Source organism: Hydra viridissima, unplaced genomic scaffold, assembly GCF_058129835.1.
Source record: "Hydra viridissima isolate aposymbiotic clone 2 unplaced genomic scaffold, HvirCarnegie_v1 scaffold_2, whole genome shotgun sequence".
NCBI classification, from domain to species: domain Eukaryota; kingdom Metazoa; phylum Cnidaria; class Hydrozoa; order Anthoathecata; family Hydridae; genus Hydra; species Hydra viridissima.
In genome coordinates this window covers 21,152,547-21,171,480 of record NW_028324301.1, presented here as the reverse complement: position 1 = coordinate 21,171,480, position 18,934 = coordinate 21,152,547, and the positions used below count along the sequence as shown (strand labels likewise).

The following is an 18,934-nucleotide window of genomic DNA, read 5'->3' as shown; positions in this document are numbered from 1 at the left end:
TGCGGCAAGGCATTACGGTAAAAATAGCAGGATTTTAAAAGATTTCTAGTCAAAAGGATTATAGATACAAACATTGATTTAAATCTCAAAAAAAAGAAAAAATAATTTCAAAGAAAGACTTCCATAATGAAAAGTTAAATAAAAGTTGATATTTTTGAAGAAACAAATTTTAGTAATTTTGCTAAATTTGTTTAAATTGCTACATTCTTGTCTTAAAGTATTTTAAATAAATAAAGGGTGTCACAATAGTTTGGATGGAACTTAAACGTTAATAGTTTTTTGTTTCATGAAAATCAATCATGAAAAAGTTGAGCATTTAGCCACGTGTTAAAGATATTGAAGCCTATTACGAAGATGCTACACACAGTTTACCTCAAGAAATTGAACTTATTCACAATCTTTTGATAATGCGCTATATAGAATCATCCTCCTTCTGAACGTAAATAAATAAAAAAAAAAACAGCCTTCATCCGAGTGAACTTTTAAGTCTGATAAAAAAGAACACTAGTTTTAATTTTGCTTATTTTTCTTACAAATATACTAAATTCAAAACTAACAATAATTCGAATTTTTTATTTCGATTTTAAAATTGAGTTCCGGCTCACAATTTGTATTATACTACATTATTCATAGATATAAATACCAGATGTTGTTTTAAACATAAAATTATAATATTATTCATTATTGTAACCAACAAGGCCAAAATGAATCATCTAGGTATTTTAATGTAGAACTTTTGACATCATTTCCCCAATCATTCTCAACTATTTTATATAAATCCATCGTGGCTATAGAATCCTCAATTGAGCAATGACTTCCAGATTGAATATCTCTTCCTAAAATAGCAAGTGAAAGGCGTTTTAATGATACAGTCTGATCTAGTGGCAAACTCGCTAGTTGTCGTAAAAGTGTGCATGAAGAAATATCTCTAATAATGAAATTATTACGGTTAAGTTTTAAAACTTTAAAATCAAAATGAAGAGAATGGCCGATAATAACTTTGTTTTTTATGATACTGAGGATTTCACAACGAGCTTTTTTAAAACAAATAGCCTTATTCATGTGATGAGGCATTATTCCACTCCATTTTGTCCTATAATTTGTAATTGGTTCTTTTGGCTTGATGTACTTGTCATATAAAACATTCCCGAAATAATCAACTATACTACAGCGTGCTAAGGCGTCTTTATTGTTTGATACACCAACCATTTCACAATCCAATGAAACCAGTTCATTTGGAGCTACAATATCATCTAAATAATTAATAAATTTTATAAGTTGTGCAACATCAAAAAACCACAAGAGACAAAAATCAATCAGATAAATTAAAGAGTTAAACATGAGATGTTGACTCTTATTTTGATTCTAACAAACAGCAATAAACTGTAATACAGTAAATATAAAAAACACCAGAAATTTTAATACATTAGAAGCTTCAAACATTAGACTATTTCTGGTATGATGAAGAATGAGCCTTAAATATCTAGGTAACAGGGCTATAATTGCATTTATAACTTACTGTGTTTACTATACCTGTCACTTTATGGAGAATATTTTATAGCTTCTTTAACAGTAATAGTAAAGCATAGTTATGCTTTAGAGTAGAGTTAATAAGGGCTTAGATTGAGTGTAACTTTTGCCTTTAGTAAAAAGCAAAAGATTTGTGCAATGAAGTGACGGAAAAAATTCACTTTTTCACTATTATTTTATTACTATCTGCAAAAAAATTAATAAATTAAATAAATTTTCCTCCTTTTTTACATAGTTTAAAACCTGTGACATACTTATGAGTAAGTTTAATTTGTAGATATTTAGTAACAGATTATGACATTTAAAAGAATAAGTATAGGTGTTTGGTTTTTCTGTTAATAACAAGTAAAATACAAGGTCATATATTGGTTTTTTAAAAGAAGTTAAGTTTTCTTAAGTTTACTTAAGTAGAACTTTTTATGCATTTAAAACAGCAAATATTTATTTACACACACACACACACACGCACACACACACAACTTTGTGGCTGTACATGAGTAATGACATATTTATTATACATTTAATATCAGTTATCTTTTTAAAAAATTTGTTTCAGAAATATGGTTTCTTGAGGTAAATGGTTTAACTTGCTTTTGAACAGTTATTTAATTAGGCCTGAAATACTAATATGAAATTTTGAAATTGAACCATGCAACAGTTTTTATCCATCAAAAAACAGTGCAATTGTTTCCAATGATTAAGATCAGTGTTTGTGCTGATGAAAATGAAAACTACTAAACCCTGAATACATATTCCAGAAGAGGCAACAATATAATGTATTTATCAAAAACAGATTTAGAGATAGTTAATCATGTTTATCCTTTTGAACTATTTCCCCAAAATTACTCAACTAATCATGTGAATGTGATACAATTTACTAAATCAAGACTTAATTAACAATGATGTACTGTCATTATTAACTATTACTACTGAAATTGATTCATCATATTTGCATTCATTACAACCTTACAATAACCAAAGTGAGATAACCTAACTTAATTAACAAGGAATTGACAACTTTAAAGAAAATTTAAATTATTACCCATTTTATTTAAAATTTTGAAATGTGCATAACACTTCTTTTATCAACATTTAATATTGGAGAGCACTGCATACAAGGGTTTATTTATCAGAGGATTAATGGTCTTTCAAAGTCACAAAAAGCAATTAAAGTAATAGAAAGATTAAAAATAAATATTCATTAAGATATAAAGAAATTTTTGTGAAAATTTGCTAAATCTAACAAAGTAATTGTTGAAAAAAATCGAGGAAACCTATAGACTTATTAGGTCTTAAACTTTGCAATTTCTCTTGACCCCTAAACATTATCATCTGATTGGCCTCATTTTTTGCAAATAATCATAACTCAACGAAAGGAAACCTTTTGGGGGTGAGATCCCAAACTTTACTTTATATAATGCTGCTAAATGTGTATAAAATGTTGCTCGATTAATTCTGTAAGTTTTTTATGTAGTATTTTTAGATTAATCATTTTACGAATTTATTTAATGCAGTATCTGTATTAAGAACTTCATATAGGTGAGAAAGGGTGCTAGTAAAAAGTATATAATAAGATAGAACAAAACAAAACTTATATATTTATAGCAATTTACATAAACCTACCAGATTTAGAAAAGAAACAGGAGTCTTCAGAAAAATTTAAACTTTTTTTCTTCATTTTTATGTATTCTTAATTGAAATTTGGCCACGAGGGCAACTGCCTTTAGCCACTAGATGGTGTAAGTTACGTTAATAAAAAAATACATTTATGCAAAATATGTTAATTTATGTTAAAATATTCGTTCATAATTATGTTTAAAAAGTCATTTATATTTAAATACCGCGAAATGATAACAATTTAACAACAGACGAGCAATTCCTCTTAATCACTTTTAAGTTTTGTGATTTGAATCAGGGCTTTGACATATATCGGTAGATTCGTTAGATGTAAATTTGGTATGTCGTCTAAATCAGAAAATTCCTTTTACTCAATTATATTCAGTTTTGAAAATTATTTAAAATTCAAATTATAAAGTAAATATAGAATTGATACAGATTTTTTTAGTCTCGTAGGATGATTGAGGGGTTATTATACATTTATTATTTTTTACCTCTTTAAAAGTGTTCAGCATTATTGAAACTTTATCTACTTCGTTTTCAGCATCACATTTCTCTATATGCTTATAAATATGACAAAAGGGAGCGACGAATCGTATCGAACATCGTTAAATATGGTCAATGCATCGTGTTCAATACATCATTAGAGATGCATCGAAACACGTATCGTTAACCAATGCATCGCATCCAAAAAACTTCATCGTTAAACAATCCATCGAAAGATTGCATCGTTAAATGATACATCGAAAGAATAAAAATAAAATATAAAACCGCTAGATTCAAATCTAAAATTTTAAAATGTTGTTTGCTAGTGTGCTACAATAATGGCAAAGAAAATTTACAGAAAAGAAGAAAATATCAAATTTTTTTCTTGGAAAATTGAATCAAACAATAAAAGGCACATCATTCATTTTCTTCATCTTCATTTTAAGTTCTCTTTTACATAAACAAGTTTTTCAACTTTTGATGCTGACATTTCGCGAGGTTAGAATTATTTTGTTCTATCTCCAAGTTTAAACATTGGGAGAAAATTTTTGATTTTTTCTAAAAGTAAAAATTTTTTAAAGTTTTAGCTTTTATTTTTAAAGAAACAATAACTTATGCTTTAAATAATTTATGCTTAAGCAAATTATTTAGAAAAAAGTTTATAAAATAATGCGTATTTTAAAAGTTATTACTACTAACTAAAATTAATAACTCATTTTCTCCCAACTTTTAAAATTGAAGAGAACAAGATAATTCTAACCTCGCGATTTGTTCTCCTGTCACCACAGATGTTTCCAGCTCAAGGTAAATACTTGTTCAGAGCTAGAGGAAGCTGCTGGATTTGCCTATGTTCTCCTGGTGAAGCGGGCAAGTTTGGGTTCTTAACTGATTGGTTCTTTCAGTAACGAAGTATATCTCCATTATCGGCAATCCGTGTTGTTGTTAAATACTTTTCTAACTCCGTCTTTATCTCCGTCATCAACGAGGTCCGTCGTTCCGGGTTATCTACTCACTGTTTCATCTAGTTGAGCAATTTTGAACTAGTTTGGTAATAGTGATATCTGGAATTTTTGATGCTTCAGCAATAAGTGAATCCTTAGACTTCTGAGAATGATTGAAGAAGCCAACCAGCCCTGTCATCTTATCACTTAAATTTTTTCATAACTCACATTTCGATGCAGCACTTTGGATTATCAAATATATCTTATGATCAACAGACTAGAACACGTGATTTATAACATATCCTTTTTGGCTTTCTTCATGTTTGCTCCACCATCGCATGTTATTGTTGTGCGCACATTTGGTCCCAAGTTTAAGTCTTTAGTGAAGCCATCCAATCTTTTTGCGATTTCTTCCGATGAATGTTTGCTAGCAAAGTGTTGTAAGGTGACAAAGAAACGCTTTATTTAAAAATCCGAATCAATGTAGTGCGTAGTCATAGCAATGTTTGCTGCATTTGTGATCTTGTTGGTTTACAGATCAGACGTGAATGATATTCCATCTCTGGATGAGGTTTGTTTTTATCAGCTGCTGCCTTCATTGCATTGTATAAATCCGGAATTTTAGTACGAGAAATTATCCTTGAAGAAATTGACTTATACTGTTCTTTTGTATATCGTACATGGTTATATATTGTACATGGTTCATTATATATCTAACAATCTACCTATATATCAATCAATCAATAAATCTATCTATACATTTATATATACCAATCTATCCATATACCTACCCATCTAATTATAGATATAAATATATATATGTATATATGTATATATATATATATATATATATATATATATATATATATATATATATATATATATATATATAGGTAAGTATGTAAATATTTAGTCGTGCATCATACGATTTATGATGCACGACTAAAAGAAATATTTTAAATAAAAAGCCAACCTTGTTTAAAATTTGAATGATTTAAAAATTTTAAATCAGCAATATTTATGCGTTTTATTAATATGTAATTTAATTTAATGATTTACGATTGACAATCATGGGGGGAGGGGGTGTGGGGCTGGAGGGGGGGAGATTCTCGGGGCCCTGTGTTTGTACAAATAAGTTTTTTTCATGAAGTCTTATTTATCACTTATTAAATCTTATTTATCGCTTCTAAAAAAATCTTAAAAACAAAAAATAATTTTTTAACATAATATGCTTCTTTTAATCTTTCTATTTTTCTTTGAAAAAGTAAAATTCGGATTTTTTCAATTGAAATTAAAATTCAAATTTTTTCCATCAATATCAATAGCTTTTCTTTTTTAATTTTCTTTTTAAAACGTTGACAGTTTTAAAGATTGCACGACTTGATTTCTCAATGATGCTGCATTTTAAAATTTTCGTTTTAGACACAATTTGTAAATAACAAATACGAGTTAAATTAAAACTTTTAATAAATATTACAGTTACGTTAAATACAAAATATTATTAATCAAATATTAATATTTTAATATCGATGTTGGGCAAATTATTATTATATGTCCAACATCGATATTGGAGTGGTAAAATTAAATGTAGCACCAAAAGACGTAGATGATGCCATTCTAAGTGGTCCAAATCCTCACCTAACAACATTTCCTGTAGATAAACACGGTAATCAATTCCCTACGTATTTATTAAGCTTTCGTTTAAATGAAGAAATAGCTCCTCGTGATTGATTAGTTTGGAGCAAATCTAAAAATGCTCTGTTTTGTTTTCCTTGTCGTTTATTTTATAAATTTCGTGAGCAAAGATCAATTTTTGCTACAGAATATGGTCGGCAGACTTATAGAGAGTACAAAAAATTATATGATAGAATACCTGACCATGAAAAATTCATTGCAATCCGCTTTTAGAAGAACATTTAAAAAACGTAAAGCAGACACAAAACGAAAAGCAGAGATTGCAAGTACATTACCTATCGACAGACATTCAAAATGAATTCATGATATGAATTCATTTTGAATGTCTGCCGATAAGTAATGTTCTTGCTGTGCTGATTGCTTGAGAACTTGTATTTTAAAGGAAAAAGAAACTGAAATAATAATCCCTTATTGTAGACGCAACACCCAATTATGTGCATATAGAACAAACTACATTCATTTTACTATGAAATGCTACATTTAAAATCAATTTATGATGCCAATACACAAAATATTTCTCTTCAGCCCGTTGAATAATTAAATGAAATTAAAAAAAAAAAAAAAAAAAAAATGGATGTGCTATTTCCAAACATTATAATTGTGATAGGGCTATTTTGCACAATTCCAGTGACAGTTAGCCAAGTAGAAAGATCTTTTAGTGTGTTGAAAAGAATAAAAAATGTATTAAGATCAACAAAAATGACTCAAAATCGTTTAAATGACTTAGGACTTTTTTCTATTGAAGCCGAAATGCAAATGAAAATTAATTTTGAAGATGTTAATTTGTTTGCGAGTCGAAAGGCTAACAAAGCTCTATTATGAAACAGAGTTTAACATTATTTTTTGTACACTTCTTCCTAACTTTAACTTATAAAAGATTTAAATAGTTTTGACTTTTAAAGCATTTAATTAATCTCATTTTTAATTTTCAATGGCCAGAGCACAATTCTAGCGATCCTGTGTATACGCTTGATCATAATGAGGACCCGTTAAGAAAACTTCCCCAGGGCCCTAAGTTTCTCTCGGCGGCTATGTTGACAATCCATTAAAAGATCTATTTAATTGAACGGTTTACGATTCATTTTATTTGTTTGTTAGTTACTTTTTCTCATGTGTAATGTAAAGACATAGTAAGGAGCATAATTCCTTTGGCAAGTAAATAACTCGCATTTCATCAAACAGTGTACCAGTATCTTTGCAGTGGTTAGAACTTTTCATATGCTGCACCATAAAAGGTAAGACCTGATAAATTGCACTTGCTCAGATGTGACAATAACCACTCAGTCTTATCTTTACTCAAGCCCAAATCACTAACCAAGTCATCAACTTCTTGCTGATTAGGAAAATCTAGATTACCACTGTTACTCACATACTACCATTCGTAATCATCATTATTGTCACTTGAATCACTTCTTTCTATTGTTCAAGTGATCTGGTTTCATAGCAGCAGGAAATATATGGCACAGCGCATATACTTCCTGCTGCTTTGTAATCAGCTTTCCAGTGTTAAACTGCAGCATCCACAAATGATATGTGAAGCATGATTTAGATCACCCATTCTCATTCCAAAGTATGCTTCCTAGACAGCCAATTGTTTAGTATCTGGCGTGATACTGGCTCTCACTTTTTTCGGCGTAATATACAAGACAATATGTGCCACAGACAAAACAAAAGAAATCTGCTGATAACTTGCAACCTCTACTTGCCAAAATTAATTAATATTTAATCTAAAGCATAACACATTCTAAAAATTCTTAAATCCAAAATATTGGAAAACAGATTAAAATGACATGTCTAAATGCTAATAATCCACAAATAAGCAAAAATTAAAAACATTACTTTCTTAAAAAGTATTGTAATCATGCAAAAAATTAATTACACCACTGACATCAGCGACTTCGAATTGTATAAGATACGTGGAAATATTCAACCAAACAAAATTTTTGTAAGTAAAACTATAAGTGATGCGCTTTTGTTCGCATTCACTCGTTTTGACTGATTCTCTGAGTTTAACAATACGAAATAAAATAGACATTATTTTAGAAAATAACTTACGGGTATAGAAATTGGACGAATTATTGAAGCTGTTGACCATGAAGAGTCTTTTAGAAGCAATCGTTTCAAACAACAAAACTCCACTATTAGTAGATTGGTGAAGAAATGTAAACAAACTGAAAACCTGAAAGGTCTATTGGATCAGGGAGAAAGCCTAAAACTAGGAAATAGGAAGATCGCTACATTCTTAACGCCGTCAAAAAAGATCGTAAAATCACATGTTCTGAGATGAAACTAGATTTTGAACCTTACTAATATCTCAAAGTGGACAATATCTCTTCGAATGAAAGCAATGGTCGATCACACTGTTAATAATTAGTTAGGGAAAAACTCAACCTCCAGACATGCAATGCAACCATTTGAGATGACAAAAAGATTAATGTTTGGGGTTGTTTTAGTGCACACAAAGTTGGAAAACTTTACCGGGTGAAAAGCAACATGGACCAACATTTGTATTGCAAAATCCTAGTTAATCAAATTGAACCAAGTATAAAAGAACTTTCTCCTAACGTTGACTACATCTTTCAACAGGATAACGATCCTAAACATACAGCACGGTTGAATAAAAGATATCTAGAATCTAAATTGATACCAGTTATGTCTTGGCCAGCACAGTCTCCTGATTAAAATCCAATAGAAAACCTTTGGTCTATATTGGATAGAAAATTAAAAGATTGTAGGGCAACAAATGAAGATGAAGTGTTCCAAATTCTTCTTGTTGATTGGAATGCTTTGCCAAATTACTTGTTAAATAGACTTGTAGTTAGTATGCCTTCTAGATGTGCTGAAGTCATAAGAAACAAAGGTGGCCAATTAAGTCCTAATACAACTAAAACTTGAAAAATACTTCACAAATCCTAGTTTCTTTTTATTATATGTAGTATACAATAATATCATATACATTTCTATCTAAGTTGTCTTATATTACTTTTATAATACGAGTTTAAGACATTTTTTGTTGGTTTTTTTTATTAAAAAATTGAGTGTGGTTTTTTTTTTGCACCCCCTGTATGTATGTATGTATGTATGTATGTATGTATGTATGTATGTATGTATGTATGTATGTATGTATGTATGTATGTATGTATGTAATGTATGTATGTATGTATGTATGTAATGTATGTATGTATGTATGTATGTATGTATGTATGTATGTATGTATGTATGTATGTATGTATATGATGTCTAATTTTATTTCAATTTAAACGATTCTATTCTGGTAAAAAATATTTTACCACAGATGGAAAGGTTGTTAAAAAATCAAGGCATAATTTTTAGGGAAATTTAAGATGTTTACTTATTTATTTATTTGGTCTCTGTTATGCTTTTCAACGAATGGGAATGATGCTAAAGACTCATTTTTTGATGGTAACTTTAAGTTGGCCTATCAAATCATTTCCACAAATGAAATGGAAATAAGAGTCTTAATGCCAATTAAGTTTAAATGGTTGCTTGCAGGTTTCCATAACATCCCATATCTCAGCAGTCCACAAGAAGATTTGTTTTGGTTAGGGATAAAAAAAGAAAATAATAAGGTTAAACCTATTTTGCAGGTAAATTTATTTAAATATCAGTTTCTTAGAGTTTTGTATTTTCCTAGAATTTTCATTGTGTTCCCCCATTTTATATCCTCTACATCTACTTAAACTGTGTCAAATCAAAAATTAAAAAAGTTCTCAAGTATATAAATAACTTTACTATTAGAAATCTGAAATGTATTTGATAAGTATGTATATTTTAAGAGCTGTCAACTTCAAGTCAATAATAAACTGAAATGTAATAAGAGGAGCAGTTTATACAGATTTGAGATAAAAACAAAGTATCATGATGAGTGGTATTACTTTATCATTAAAAGATCACCCGAGGGGCTTCAGGTAAATAATGTTGACATCAGTTGTTTAAATGTAGCAACAAAAAATATATTTCCTAGATAACGTTAATAAATCCATTATTTAATAGCGTTTTTTTTTTAGTATGGGAGTGAAATTACCTTTCTTTGGGCATTTGGTACACAAGAATCTATTGAAACTCCTCGCTTTGTAACTAAACTACATACTTTAGATGTAATTCTAGAGCTAAAAAATTTATTCCAGTTAGAAAACAATAGGGAGCAGATATCTACTCTTCAACCTTTACTTAAAGAAGATGATATGACTATAGCTCCAAATGATGAAGCTATAACTACTTCTTTGCTAAACAAATCTATTTATTTTAATACATCGATACACTATAAACCTCAAAATTCAGGGGAAAATATTTCTTTGGAATGGAAAGAAACTGATAACCCCATCACAATCTTATTGAACGATAATGAGATGGATAATTTTGCAGGTAAAAAAGTTTCTAACAAATTTATGTTAAGCTAAATATATATATATATATATATACATATACATATATATATATATATATATATATATATATATATATATATATATATATATATATATATATATATATATATATATATATATATATATATATATATATATGTATATGTATATGTATATATATATATGTATTGTTATTTTTATTGTTATTAGTATTATTATAATTATTGTTTTTAGTATTATTATTATTGTTATAAGTATTATTTTTATTATTGTTGTTGTTGTTGTTATTACTATTATTATTATTATTATTACTATTATTATTATTATTATTATTATTATTATTATTATTATTATTATTATTATTATTATTATTATTATTGTTATTATTGTTATTATTATTATTATTATTATTATTATTATTATTATTATTATTATTATTATTATTATTATTATTATTATTATTATTATTATTATTGTTAGTATTATTATTATTATTATAATTATTATTATTATTATTATTATTATTATTATTATTATTATTATTATTATTATTATTATTATTATTATTATTATTATTATTAGTTTTATTATTGTTATTATTACTGTTATACAACTAAATAATTAGCTAGGTTTATATAACAATACTTAAAAATTCACGAAATAGCATGATATTACTTAAAGTTTCACGCAACAGATCATCAGATGTTATAAACTATTAAAAAGTGAACACGATGGCTATATATAAATATATATATATACACATACACTTAACCACAAAATTAACACACCACTTATTAATTCTGACTTATTTTGAAAAAGATTATGTATTTCCTGGATTTATCAGCTACAAAGATGATAATAATATTTATTTTTACCCCATTTGTAGGTTTTATTCCATTTCCTTTATTTAATTTCAAAGTTATAGCAGCTTTTCATAAGATCATGTTTTTCTGTAATTAAATCTCACTCCTTAAAAGAAAAGTATGCATTGCTTTTAAATTGTTTTAACAGTAGAAAAGATAACTGTCATTTGAGCAACACATCTGTTTGCAATGCAGCGTTTTAGATGAAATTTAAGTTGTGATGTATGTGTGTCGCAATTGTTACTCTGTCTAATGAAGAATTAACAAATTGCAAACTTTGGTAGAAGATTTGGAGTGCCTCATACAACAGTTGGTAGGGCTCTACAAAGATTTTTAGAGACCAATTATTATGCTAGACGACTTAGCCATGAGCTAGCAATGCTGTGGAGGACTGATCTTTAATGCTTCGAACACTGAGAGAACAGTTCACTACTGATGAAGTCTCCAAATACAACTTGCTGAGGTTCATGGAACTGCTGTTAGTCAAGATACCATAAGAAGAAGACTTTGTGCTTTAAATTTATGACCTTGGACAGCAGCTACTGGTCCCAGATTGACCACCGAAGAAACAGACTGGCTTTTGCAAGGAGGCATATGAATTGGGAAATACATGATTGGAGACTTATTTACAGATGAGTCAAGGTTTTGCCTTGTAATAATCATTTTACTTTATTTTGTTAAACGAACCATATTTATAGTTTTAGTTTTTTTTTTCATCATCCTCTAAATCAATTTTATTATTATCATCAAAATAATTGAAGGGTGCAAGGGGAAAACCGGTGATGTCACAATTTCTTCATTTTGAGAAAACCAGAAAAGAAAGTTTTAACAAGCTATGCTTAGCTTCATAATTTTTTTTAGGTTTTAAATTTAGTATTATCTGTTAATTTTTTTTTAATGATTTATTTAATTACAATGATGCAGGAACATACTTGCTAATAGTAGGGTGGATAACTCGAAAAATCTGAAAATGTGACATCACTGGTTTTCCCCTTGCATTCTTCAATTGTGTTCATGTGTTATATTCTTAATATGTTTGTCAAAATATATGATAATATTGATGAAAATTTAAATAATTCGAAATGTATAGGTGGTGCGTTAGTTTTGCGGTTAAGTGTATATATATATATATATATATATATATATATATATGCTTTTCCTATTTTTTAGAGAAAAGTATAACACCATCATTTACTTTTGCAAAGTGCAACTGTTCTTCTTGTAACTGCTCATCTTGTAAGTGTGTTTATTTGAATTGTAATTTTGTGTAACTATTTTCCTCTATGCTTGAAAGACTAATAATATAAGTTGTTAAGGTAGTATTAAAGTAGTATAACATTTGACCAAAGAAGTAGTAGAATAAAAATAAGACAAATTTAACAACAGTTGATAAAAATAATATTGATAACAATAGACAGCAGATAATTTGAAAAATTAAGAGGCATTTGTTTTGTTAATACCTTTTTTTTTTATTCCTGTAAATATAACAAAGAGTTTATATTTATAAGTTTCTATCAAATTTTTTTTTAGCCTTTTATTGGTTTTCGATTTTACATTCCAAGGAAAATTCAGTTTACATTGCAATTCTTGGTGCATCAGCTCTTTTGACCGGACTTATTGTTCTGTTTATTGTTTGTACTTGTTCTATCAAGTCACCAAAGCAAAGCAAAAAAACAGTGGATTTTTATAAAATGTAAGTTGAAGAAAAATAGAGTCCTCAGTTTTTGATATTTGTTGAATTTTGATGAGTTTTAATAAATTTGATGTTGCCATTTTTTAAAATGGCTTAGAATTTCTTTTTTGCATTCTGAGATTGTGTATTTAATGCTGGCAAATTTTCCTATTGAATTTACCAGCCTATACTACAGATTTGATGACAGATTTGATGCAATAATAAATGAGATCATCGAATATTGCAAAGAGTATTATTTGATGAGCTTTTTTTTTTTTTTTTTTTTTTTTATCAAAATCCATACAGCTCTCTAGTGAGATAAGGAAAACACTCTTATATGTACTTCTACTTTCATTTTTTTAAATTGGTAATAATTAACTCATCTAAATTTCAGAATTTACTATTTACAGTAACAATCCAAAGGTTAGACATGTTTGTTATTTAATATGATGATAGATGATAAATTGTTAGTTAAATTACTTAATTCAAATCATAACAATAAAGAATATGAAGTTATGAACTACTAAAAGATAAAGTGACTAAAAGAGAATATGATCAAAACATTAATCACAAGCGTGACACAAAATGTAGTTTTGCAAAGATATTATCTATTGTTGATGTGTGTTATCCCTTACATGATGTTCTTACTGGAATTTTCTTCTTTGTTTGCAGTCACCATTTGCACAAATACTCTGCAACTGCTGTTTTTAATTATTCTTTCATGTTAAAAGTACCAGAGATTGAACTATTTGGTAAACTGAAATGAGAGTTTATAGATAAATTCAAGTATGATCCCATTGGCAGTGATGAAATTGACTAAGGCTGTTTACTGAACAAAGATTGCTGGTGTCTTGTTTGGGGTACAGAATTATACAACCTGCAACAACGCCTCAGCAAAATTAAAATGATTACAGAGAGTTTTCAAGGGCTTGCATTACAAATCTTCTGTGGCAAATAGAATGATTCTGGTGAATGTATAGAATTTTGTGCTCCTGGTGCTGGATCTTTTGTGAGTCTAATATATTAAGAAGGAACAAAAAAAAATATTATTTTTGTTTAATAGTATTGTTATTATCATATTGACTTAAACTAACATGAAATTGATTCATTACTATAGATTTCCTTGTTTTTTGCTATTATGCTACCTTATGGTTAGTTGTACCTCTAGTGGCTGTTGATATTCTTACTAATAATGCTGTAACCAAAGACTTGAAACCAATTAGCAAGAAAATTGCAGAGATTGCAACTCTACCTGTGGTATCTCCTTGATGATGTTAAGAGTAGCATTATCTATATACTTTAAAAAGATCTATTTCCAGAAAATGTTTGCTTTACAAAACAGCAGAGCTCAGGAGTCTCTCAGTTGCAGACCTTGTCACATTCTGGTCATTAAACTTTTTTGTGTCATTCTGTTTGCCACAAATTTCTAATAGCTGAAATTAATGCATAAAAGAAATGTTGTTTTTTTTATGTTACAAAAAAAACTGTTTGAACTACCTTGAGGTAGTAAATGATTGTGTTTGATTAAGGAGTTAAACTATGTACTGGTTTTAATGAAGTTCTTACCAAGGACGACACACAATGCCTGTACTCTTTGCTCTATGGAACACCAGAGAAAGTTTTTGCCAAAAAATGGAACTAAGAAGAAGCTTGTCAAGACCAGGACCAAAATTGAATAACTAAAATGTTCTAATTCTTAGACTAACTTCTAAGCAGATCAAGCCTAAATGACAGACTTTATCCAACAGTAACATATTTTTGTGGTTTTTACACTTTTATTTTCTACCTCAAGTTAATTTATTAGACAAAAGTTTTGAGTAGTAGCCTTTAGTTTGAGTACAGTTAATGTAGATGCTTTTAAAGAATTTATTGGTTTTAAAAAATTTATCATAGTTTAAATTTTTTGAGTATTTAAATATTAATTACAGTCACAACAAGACAATTTTAAAAAGGGACCACTTTTCATTTGATTACTATGAAATTTTTAATAAGCTTTTATTTCACTAGAAGCTCAGCAAACAAGAGGGTATGTGTTATGAAGTTTAAAAATGAAATATTTATGCCCATTCTAATTTAGTTAGCATTACAACAATTAGGTTTTTGATCACTTATGGAAGTAAGGATTGCGTTCCTTACTTTTTATTGTTACATAGTTATCATTATTACCAACATGATGGCATAATTATGATAGAAAGTCTTGCCAATTAAAAAAAAAAATTTCTTAAATTTTCTCTTGCACTGTCTGATATTTATTTATCAACTTTTTTGTTTTTAAATGTCTGTTAAAATAATTCTCATAATTAAAATTTGGCCAGGGGTCGGGACTTTTTTTTGGCTTAACTTTAAATGTTTAATTGAACTAAAAATTAGACGGGAATTTAGAAAAAAAAATATATTTTTTTATTTCATTTTAAGGTTAATGAACATTTCACTGGAGTATGAGCTCATAACTTTATTCTTTTTTAGAGATGAATTGGAATCTGATGATGATGAAGAAGGTGAAGAAGTTTATTTTATAAAAAATTGATTAAAAAAGGTGTTGTTTAAAGTTTTGTCAACTCGTTCAAAGAAATCTACTGGAAAAGAATTAAAGCTGTCTGATTTTCCTTGAGATATTTAAACTTGCATGTTTTTATAGATTTCAATTTTGATATTTTTTTGTATAAAACTAAAGCGGTAGGAATTTTGAAATAATTAGAGGATATATATGTAAAAAGTATCTTAAGATATTTATAAGCTTTTTTAATATCAAATTTTGTGTTCATAATTTGTGGTGGATGCATTAAAATATTTTGTAATTTTATTTCAACTTTTTAAAAGTTTTATTTACAATATTTATTAGGTACTCTTTTAGTTTTTCTTTGCTTACACATCAGTGATATTTTTTAAAGTCGACTGATGTCGAATACCTAAAGTGATCAGAGTTTCAAAAGTAGGTGGTGTTCTTATTCAAGTTAAAATTTCATTGACCTTTTTGTAAATCGTTGTCATCGAGACTTTTGTAAAATATTTTTATTTAAATTTTCATTTCATTATCGTTTTATTTCTCGCTTTATTTATCAGGTATTTACAAATACTTCATTAATTAAATATCATTGGTCAATCATAAGGTATACTTAAGTCCAGAAGCAATATAATAACGTGATAACAATAATAACACGAATGCTCTGTAGAAATAATTATTTGTTTTGTTTTTTTCACTTGCAAACAATCAAATTATATATTAACAAAAAGACAGTTGCTTGAAAAAAAAAAGATGATCTATGATCTCAGGAGAAAATAGCCCAAAAAAAAATTTTTTTGGGCTATTTTCTCCTGAGATCATAGAGAAACTTTCTTTTAAAAAGAGAGTTTCGTTTTTGAAATTATGTAAACTTATGATATTTAATGACATGAAATAGCAGAACTATCACGTTTGTTAACAACTAATAGCAGAACTATCAGATTGCATGTTTTTCACAATTCATTTCATTTTGAAGTAAAAAATACTTCAATCACACTTTCATGAAAGGTTACTCAAGTAATGTTTAGATTTCTTTTGTTAAAATCTAAACATTCCTCTTAGTAAAAGAGTCCGTTCTTAAGTATAAAAAAAAACAAATATTGCGTTAAATTTTTTTCTCCCTTCTAAGTAATTCACGAAAGGACATCTTAATTATTTTCAAATGTCTTTCCGCGACTTGGTTTTTTAAGTGCATTTTAACACGTTTCAGTTTGAGAATTTTTTACTTTTTTTTAAAAAAATAGTTTACCTGAATGAGACAGTCAGATATTCCTCTGGCTTTTATTTTTGAATCATTCACAAATTTAATGTTTGTTGGTTAGGTATTAATCACTTCGTATTTTTTTTTATAAAACAGTTGATTATTTAATAACAGTAACTCTTTAGAGACAAAAATGGTTACTAAGCATCTGCGTCTCGTTATTTTTTTATTCGAGACGACACCATGATATCCGGGACACAGCTTTTAAATTCCGAAAGAAAATTTATTGTCCCGGTTTATAACTTTATTCCGGGACAGTTTATTCGTCAATTTTTTCCAGGACATTTCTCGTCTCGTTATGCTTGTCCCGGTTCATTTCGAGAAAACGATTCCGAGACGCAGACCCTTAATGGTTACAGCTAAAAGTTCCCAAAATTTTGAACGGTATTGTAACGATGTTAAGTGATTGTAACATTTAACACGTTTGTAATTAAATTCCTCTAAATTAAACGAATTTGCGAACGCAAACTTCAAGTTTACCAAAACAAGCATCAGATTAGCTTTCGATTTAGCCGAGAACAGCTAATGATTCCTTTTTATTTTTTTTTATGTGTTCAAGTTTTATTATCAATAACAAATATCAGGCTAATAGTTTTTATAAAACAGCCCTTAGCATAAACTAGACCTATTAAATTAATATTTTTAAAGATATTTGAGTTTTAGTAACTTGCCGATAACGTTTTCCATGACAAGTTGTAAAACCACTTTTGTGTTGTAATTATGCAAAATATTGCTAGCCTAGCACAATCAAAAAAAGACAGTAAAAATTTTTCATGTAGCTTTATCAAAAACAAGCAACTATCGCGAATACTGCCTCAAAGGAGAAAACAGTGTGATGTATTGATAAAAACAAAATCAAAGTCACATGTGGGCCAGGATTGGCCATATAACTGTGAGAATAAGGCTTTTGTATTTAGGTTTTACTAAAGATAACAAATTGGAAAAGTGTTTTCATGGTTAGACAACGAAACAACAACAAAAACGAAACAATTACAACAAAATAACAACGAAAGTTTAAACATTCGATATGGGAACGTGGCCAAAAATCAAACTGTCATTACTGTCTTAGAAATCGGTTTCTATAATGCTGAAGCTGCATTCAACATTAGAATGAAGTCATCTATCCTTGTATTTGAAAAACTCTTAATGGTTCCTGGGTTATTAGCCATAAATGGAGGTAAAGAACATAACTACAAAATATTACGACTGTCGTTATATAAAGAGACAAAGCTTTTGTGCTTTAATGGGATAAAAAAAACACAGTAAAACTAAAAACTGGAAAATTTGAAAGTTTTTAAATTATGAAGTTTTTAACTTTATATGTTTTTTATAAATGTAAAAGCTTTCTGTTTTCTTTCTTTGATTTTAACATTTTTAATTTTCATGTTGCTGTCCGGAATATCTCAGCACCCGAACATTATGCAATAAACTTTCAGGAAATATTTATAGAAGTATTTTTGTTCATAAAAAATGAGCCTTAACTTCTTATGATATTTCACTGACTCATTTCTGCTAATTCAGTACACAGTATAGTGATTTTAAACAAACAAACAAACAAACAAAAAAATGTCTCACTCAAATCACTGAGCGATCTATTATAAATCCTCAAAGAAAAATTCAGATAATCAGCACTATTTCTTCATAAGATAATTCCGACAAACTGCTTTAGCAAACTTATCTATTTTGGTGTGGTAACCATGACAAAAGTTACCATTTTCAATTAATTTTGTTATCTTTTGTTTATAGAATGATTTTAATAACGTTCTTCATAGAACTTTTATTAGTATTTTTTTTTCGTTTGTCATTTTAAAAAACAGAGAAAGAGGAGGGAGTCTCCTTATAAAACCATTTTCAAAATTGAGTTATAGCAAACATGGAAAGATTGGGAATTTTAATTTTCTGTAAACAATTTGATAGAGTGAAGTTTTGTAAAGTTTATAGAAAAAGTACAGCGGAGTGCAACAATGGCAAAACAACA

General features: G+C 28.1%; 2 protein-coding genes across 3 annotated transcripts; one reads left to right on the top strand and one right to left on the bottom strand.

Moving 5' to 3' along the window:
• Window positions 1–553: 553 nt before the first annotated feature.
• On the bottom strand, window positions 554–3,291 carry LOC145195247 (interferon-stimulated gene 20 kDa protein-like). The gene is made up of 2 exons (XM_090080655.1): window positions 3,154–3,291; window positions 554–1,253 (listed from the first exon to the last, which is right to left on the bottom strand). Exons 1-2 carry the CDS (start codon window positions 3,206–3,208, stop codon window positions 682–684), a joined length of 627 nt encoding a protein of 208 aa, XP_089936781.1. The 5' UTR covers window positions 3,209–3,291; the 3' UTR covers window positions 554–681.
• Window positions 3,292–8,387: 5,096 nt separating this feature from the next.
• On the top strand, window positions 8,388–16,037 carry LOC145181569 (uncharacterized). Of its 2 annotated transcripts, XR_016450115.1 has the most exons (7): window positions 8,388–9,877; window positions 10,067–10,198; window positions 10,298–10,655; window positions 11,669–12,172; window positions 12,691–12,756; window positions 13,051–13,213; window positions 15,659–16,037. XR_016450115.1 is itself a non-coding variant. In XM_090079821.1 (6 exons), the coding sequence occupies exons 1-6, from the start codon at window positions 9,614–9,616 to the stop codon at window positions 15,717–15,719; spliced, it is 1,044 nt and encodes a 347-aa protein (XP_089935947.1). In that variant the 5' UTR covers window positions 8,388–9,613; the 3' UTR covers window positions 15,720–16,037. The 2 variants fall into 2 exon arrangements, 1 of the variants encoding a protein (XP_089935947.1); XM_090079821.1 differs by lacking the exon at window positions 11,669–12,172.
• Window positions 16,038–18,934: the final 2,897 nt, after the last annotated feature.